Source organism: Sinocyclocheilus rhinocerous, unplaced genomic scaffold, assembly GCF_001515625.1.
Source record: "Sinocyclocheilus rhinocerous isolate Xijiao unplaced genomic scaffold, SAMN03320098_v1.1 scaffold20, whole genome shotgun sequence".
Lineage (NCBI taxonomy): Eukaryota > Metazoa > Chordata > Actinopteri > Cypriniformes > Cyprinidae > Sinocyclocheilus > Sinocyclocheilus rhinocerous.
Window position 1 is genome coordinate 739,195 of NW_015640468.1, and position 7,247 is coordinate 746,441.

The window sequence follows — 7,247 nt, forward strand, 5'->3', positions numbered from 1 at the left end:
GCACGGAGAGCAACCCAGTCGCCTCCGTGCACAGCAGGAGCTCTTCACTAACTTTATGCAAACTTCAAATTGATAATTTATGGCTACAAGTAATATTTCAACCAATATGAATGGCGTGAGTAATAATGCCAAAATATGAACCATGACCTCGCTTATAATAGCTCGTCTTGTCATTTTTCAGTGAGGCATCATTTAACAGCTGTTTTGAGGAGTATTCAAGACAAATCCCCTGAGGAATCTGATTTACTAACTTATGATGATCATTTATAGTATATAATTTTTAAAAATATATGTTTTTGCAGTGATGCCATAGAAGAGCCAATTTGGGTTCCCCAAAGAACCTTTTACTAATCAGCTCTTAACAACTGAAAAAAAATTTAATAATCTAAAAAACATTGTTCCACTATAAAGAACATTTTGTCCGATGGAAAGGTTCCATAAATGTTACCATCATCCAAAATTGTGAACCATCAATGCCAAAAAAAAGAACCTGTTTGATATGTATCAACATGTTTTTTTACTAATAACCAAGACCACCTGAAAGTTTTTGGTTAGTATCATTTAAAGTGAGTTCTGAATCTAAATCTTGAGATGTTTACGAACCGAAAAAAATATAGATCATACCACAGATGCAGTGTTCTAGAAAGCTCTGATGCCAAAACTGATGCCACAAGATTTCATTCTCATGGGCATGTGCAGACAGTATCCTCAGAATAAAAGGTGAACATCCATTTATTCAAATGTATGCTTTGCCATAAGTGGGACTATTCACACATTTTATATCTAATCTGATGCATTTAAACAAATTGGTCAGAGATGCATTACATGCCTATGTTGTCTTTACATTAGTCCTCAGTGTTAGTCACACATTTACTTCACACTGTCAGTAAATTGTTATATATACAACTCATTTTATTCAATTAAAATGGTTACAATCCTGTATCACTTGAGTAGAAGATACTGGTTCATTAAGTGATTGAGAAGATCTGCAGATGATCTCATCAGTGTTGTGGAGAGTGACACTCTGATAAGTTTTGATTAATGGATTTACACACTGATCCCCCTAAATGTGATTGCAAATTAATTTAAGGAGTGCAGTGTGTGAAACAAGATTTGTATGTGTACATAGTTTTGCAGATATATGAAACAACTGATTTAACAGAGAGCTCATGAGAACTTCTTTAAGGATAATCGTCTGTAGAGCATCTCAGATGTATAAGGAAAAATATCTTAGGTGTAGCCTATAGTTTTCATGTTTGTTTTGAATGTGAATTGCTGTCAATTCAGCCTACGCTATTTCGCTTTAACTGCCTTTTTTCAGGTGCTGCAAATTGGGTGTACCGCGTGAACAACGCGTCCTTAAGAAACTCGTTAATGTCAAATGCGTCGTTTCCTTTTGTTTTTTGTTTATTTTGCGAGTTTGTGTCAGCTTTTATCATGCAAATAAATGCAAGAAAGTGAGAATTAAATTCACACATATCCAAATCCTTTGCTGACATGTGATCTAAGCACTAAAGACTCTCTGAGCGCTTTATAAGGTACCGAGCAATGTACAGACTCACTGAACTAATTGGATTTTACGATTCGGCTCCGTTTAAGGGGGAACGAAAGTAAGTTTTATTTACGCATAAATCAGTCAGTTTCTCTGTAGTTCACCACATTACAATAAATAGATGAATTAATAAAGTTACACAGAATATGTTTATTAATTTTATATTAAGCATTATACAATGTAACAATATTTTTAAAGAAGTCAATATTTATAAAGGTCTGTTTTTGTTTCTCTTTAAGAGTTTAAATGTGCATGTAAATCTCTTCTTCATATTAGAGAGGCTGCAGTGGTGTGTTGTATGAAGCAGAGTGTTTGAAGTGACTGAATGTCACCTTCATGTGATGTTTGAGTGAGAGGAAATCACAGAGCAATGCCTCTTTTACATTATCATTTGGTCCCAGGCTCTGGTTTCACTGGGAACCTGCCTGAAATCTGTTCAGGCTTGCATGTTTTGTTTTGTTTAGTTAAGTTTAATTTAGTGCCATACAATCAGAGCTACCGTCCAATTTGTAGGCAGTAATTAATAAAAAGATAGACTTGCAGTGTAACAGGATTAATAAAAAAGAAAAGAAAAGAAAAGAAAAGAAAGAAAGAAAAACAGTAGGCTAATTCAGGTATCAAGAATACACACACAGAGCTGTTCATTTATTTTTACACGCATTTTTTTTCTCCAAAAGGAGGCTTTTTCTCAAAATTTCTAGGGCTGCTTTACTGTAACAGATCTTTTCATTATTATAGCATATTTATTTTCATTCATTTAACTCACAATAATTTCTGTCACACTCTATTTAATAAGTCCTAGTTTTATTCTTCGTCAGTAATTAAATTCAAATGTTTTGAAAAAGTGCAACGAAGTTTTACATAAAACTTTCAGGAAGCGATTAAACTTAAGGTTATAGGCTAATTTTAGTAGGCTGACAGAAAAAAAAATAGGCTACTTAAAAATAAATGTAGGCCTAGCCTATTTATTTATAAATTATTTATTTGGCCAAGATGTTTAAGTCTGTTTGACATTAATGAACAAATGTTTACTGTGTGGAAAAGTTAATATTCATTGAAATCCTGCGACTGTGACTCTGCGTTGTTTCTTCTCATTTTTTTTATTTAAAATGTGTCGTAAATGAGACGTGACGCAAAAACATTTTTTGACAATTTAAGCTAAATCTAACTTGAAAGACGAGCCGGCCATTATTTTTTCATTAAGAAGAAAAACAAGAGTAATGCTCACTTTGTTGACACGCACTCGCTCCTGCCGACTGCGTGGCCCGGGGGGGTTGGTGTGCCGTGGTGGGTGGGAGGGTGATAAGGGGTCCGATATATGGGTCCAATGGGAGGGGTGAGAAGTCTGGAGTTTAAAAAGACAGGGCGCTTCTCTCCCTCACACAGACGCGCTTCAGCTTCCAGTGAGGGAAACTTACCTCAGACTCTTGTTTCAGACAAAACAATCCAAACATTCCCACTGAACTCTGTAAAAGTAAGACCAGACATTCGGATAAAACTGCACAAGAAAACTGACGGACTCAAAACTAAAGCGCCCTCACCAAATGGAGCCAACGCCGGAATACGCTGACTCGTACGACTACTATGAAGATAACGAGACTGCGTGCGATTACTCGGAGTGGGAGCCGTCTTATTCTCTCATTCCCGTGCTGTACATGCTCATTTTCATCCTCGGGCTCTCCGGGAACGGCGTGGTTATCTTCACCGTCTGGCGCGCCAAATCCAAACGGCGCGCGGCAGACGTTTACATCGGTAACCTGGCGCTCGCGGACCTGACGTTCGTCATCACGCTGCCGCTGTGGGCTGTGTACACCGCGCTGGGTTACCACTGGCCGTTCGGCGTGGCTCTCTGCAAGATCAGCAGCTATGTGGTGCTTGTCAACATGTACGCAAGCGTTTTCTGCCTGACCTGTCTGAGTTTTGACCGCTACCTTGCCATCGTCCACTCTCTGTCCAGCGGGCGGCTCCGGTCCCGGGCCACCATGCTGGCATCGCTGGGTGCCATCTGGTTCCTCTCGTGCCTGCTAGCCGTGCCAACTCTCCTGTTCCGCACTACGGTGAATGACGCCGGGAACAACCGCACCACCTGTGCGATGGACTTCAGTCTGGTCACTCTCAATCAGCATCACGAATCCCTTTGGATTGCAGGTCTAAGCCTTTCGTCCTCCGCTCTTGGTTTTCTTCTGCCTTTCTTGGCCATGACCGTCTGCTACTGCTTCATCGGCTGCACGGTCACCCGGCATTTCAGCCACCTGCGCAAGGAAGACCAGAAGAAGCGTCGTCTCCTGAAGATCATCACTACCTTGGTGGTGGTTTTTGCATTCTGCTGGACGCCTTTCCATGTGCTGAAGAGCATGGATGCGCTGTCATACCTAGACCTGGCACCCACCTCGTGCGGCTTCCTACATTTTCTGCTTCTGGCTCATCCGTATGCCACATGCCTGGCGTACGTCAACAGCTGCCTCAACCCGTTCCTCTATGCCTTCTTTGACCTGCGCTTCCGCTCGCAGTGCCTGTGTCTGCTGAATCTGAAGAAGGCCATGCATGGGCACATGAGCTCCATGTCTTCAACCCTCAGTGCCCAGACTCAAAAGTCGGAGGTGCAGTCGCTGGCCACCAAAGTGTGAGGGAACGAAATGAGAAGAACAGAAATCATGAAGTTGAAGAAAAAAAACATTGGGTTGAGGGGTTAAAAAGGTGGAAATCTATAATTGACGGCTGGTCCGTTCTGATGTGGTGAACTGATGGACTTTGGAGAAAATATTTCTCTATGTTTGTAAATAACATTCATAGTTTGGTGTACTCTACTGTATTCATGGATGGATTGCTGGAATGATGTGACTTTGTGTGTCTGCATGTGTGAATTCATGTTCGTTGACATCTATTCGTCGACTTTGACTCGCTCAAAACACGCACACGCAGAACTATTCAAGCAAGCAGGAGGCCAGTTTTCTCGAAAAACATTCAAAGTGACCACAATGATGCTGCACTGAGGATGAACTTGCTTGTGCTGCTGTAAGAGTGTGTGATTGTGTTGAAGCCTATATACACTGGTGTAGAGATGCAAATTATACAGTATTTTCATACTATTTCTTTCTGCTAAGTTGCAATGTTCAGAAATGTTCACATTCAGTATTTGTAGCACTTGTTAAAAGGAGATATAAAAATTATAATTTTCGTTAAACTCCCTGATGTGAATGTGTGTGTTTTTTGATGAGCGAATCAGTGTGTGTGTGTGAGAGAGAGAGAGAGAGTGTGTGTTCCAGTGCAAAGGTGATGCTGCTTGATTAGATAGTTTAAAGTGCAGACAGAGAGTCAGGGTTTGGAGGGGTGGGCAGACAGACAGATGGCTGGTGACAAATGTCTCTGGGAAAAAAGGAAGACAAGTGGAGGAAGGGAACAAATTTGGGGGTGTAAATAGGTATATATTCATGAAATAATGTTATATTTTTGAAATTTCTGTAACTAACTACTGCTACTGTATTAAATATGTTCCTTAAATACAATACCGTCTTCGCGTCATTACACATGATTATGGGTATGCATTGGTGTGTACAGTTTAAAGGGAGTTAACATTAATAGTCCATCCATCCATTTTCCAAACCACTTGTGAAAAAGAAGTATGTTTAATTGTATTGAATGTGCACTTGTAGTGTACTTCAAATCTTAAAAGTATATTTAAAAAAAAACTGTACTTGAAAATAATATAATATTAATGGATCAAAGGCCATTTAAGTGCACCTAAAGGAACTTTCATGACTGTGTTTCTTAACACACTTGAGTGCATTTTTAAAAAACCATACTTTGTAAAAATGTCAAACTAAAGGTTTTACTTTAAAGTACATTTTAAATCATTATGTTTTATTAATATTATTTTGTTTTGCTTTAGAGTACACTTATTTTTATATGTTGACTAACTAATGCACATGTAAAGTGCTTGATTATAATATAACTGTATGATGTTATTTGACATTACATTGAAAATTAATATATTAATATGTAATTAATATATCATTTATTAAAAGTATGCTAAAGTGTACATCTTTTTCAGAAAAGGATGTAGGGCTGCAGTACATTGATAGCACTGTATCTAAATTAATTCTTGTGTGAGTATGTTTGAATGTGTCAAAACAACAAAAAACGCATAAAACTCAAAGTACCTCTGGAATCCAGGGTTGTAGCTGGACTAAAATGTTTGGTGAACAGTGTTGTGAGTTTCAAATATTTAAATAAAAAAAATATATATCTTGAAATAAAATAAGAGAAATCAATGTAAAGGGTGGGGTGATCCGCCCATTAGAGACCAGTCTTACAGCACTGGAACATACACACACACACACATAACGTATGGTCTAATTAATAGTGACATTGTGAGGCCCCTATGACTCCAAAAGAATGAAACAGGATGGGCACATATCTGTTTGAAGCCAATTTGGGGCAAGTGAAAAATTATTTTTGAAAAGATGACCGTTAAAGAAGGGGGAAAGGGACGCGACACACACACACACATACAAGGACATCAACCAGAAACAACAGAACTGACATGACCAATAGGATCCAGACACTTTCAGATCAAAGTGAGCAGAGAAACGAATAAACGGACAGAGTAACAGAAAATGAAGAACTTGAGCACTCGCTAAAGAGTTCCCATGATAAATATCGGCAGATTGTTTTTGGCAGACTGTCTGATATACACACTGTCTGGAAGAGAGATATGATGAGGTAATCTCATTATCTGGATAAACCGGACCAGTGATGTCATCTAAAAAAAAAAAAACATAGCAAACCGTAAAAGCCCAATGTGCTCGTTTTTCACAAATGCACAAAATGCTAAGCAGCTAATTCACATTTCTGTGACAGTTTACTGTAATTGTAATAGTATAAAGTAAATGCAGATTGACTCAATTTACATGTAATCAATGCTTTTATCCATAGCGATTTAAAAATGAGGAACATCAAAGCAATTTATCTTAAGAACAAACAATATTTGAAGTCCACAATACCGAGTTTTACACAAGCTTTAGCAAAACTGATATGCATAAGAAAGTAGAGAAAAAGAACATCACGTGATGTGGTAAATACGCCTATATAAAATGTATGTGAATTCTATGTTGAATGTAAATGATTATGTGTTAAAGGTTCTCAGTTACAATCAGATCTAATGGGAATCTCATGTTTCAGGGCCTTTGTGGAAAGCATAACAAACCAAGCCTTCCAAAGGCGTTTCAAATGAAAAGGAACGTGCTCATTTCATCCTGCTAATCACAACACACTTTTCTTCACTCCTTTGACAAATCTTCCGGCACCCATTCACCACCCCAACTGCACATTTACTTCATTAATTAGGTCCAAGGGGAAATAAGTCTCATGCTTCTGCCCATAGAGACTGTAAGATAAACCAGTGAATTATCATTTTTCCCATAGAATAATAGGTGATTTGAACATGTGGACCTGAGAAAAATCTTTGATAAATCATCTCATGCTGAACATTTTGATGATTTTGCAGTGGCCTTTCAGTCAGATTTTCAAATACAGAACTAAAATCACATTCAAATAGCCTCTTTGTGAAAACAGCAACAGGTGCTGCGCTACTATAGTGCTTGAGTGTGTAGCCAGGGCTGTTTAAAACCATTAACCTTGTCACAAAGTAAGATTATGATATACATGCATGTATGTGTCCCAGCTGCTAACCTTC

General features: G+C 38.4%; 1 protein-coding gene across 1 annotated transcript; it reads left to right on the forward strand.

Moving 5' to 3' along the window:
* Positions 1–2,947: 2,947 nt before the first annotated feature.
* Positions 2,948–4,722, forward strand: aplnra (apelin receptor a). Its single transcript, XM_016569202.1, has one exon. The coding sequence runs from the start codon at positions 3,097–3,099 to the stop codon at positions 4,177–4,179; it is 1,083 nt and encodes a 360-aa protein (XP_016424688.1). The 5' UTR covers positions 2,948–3,096; the 3' UTR covers positions 4,180–4,722.
* Positions 4,723–7,247: the final 2,525 nt, after the last annotated feature.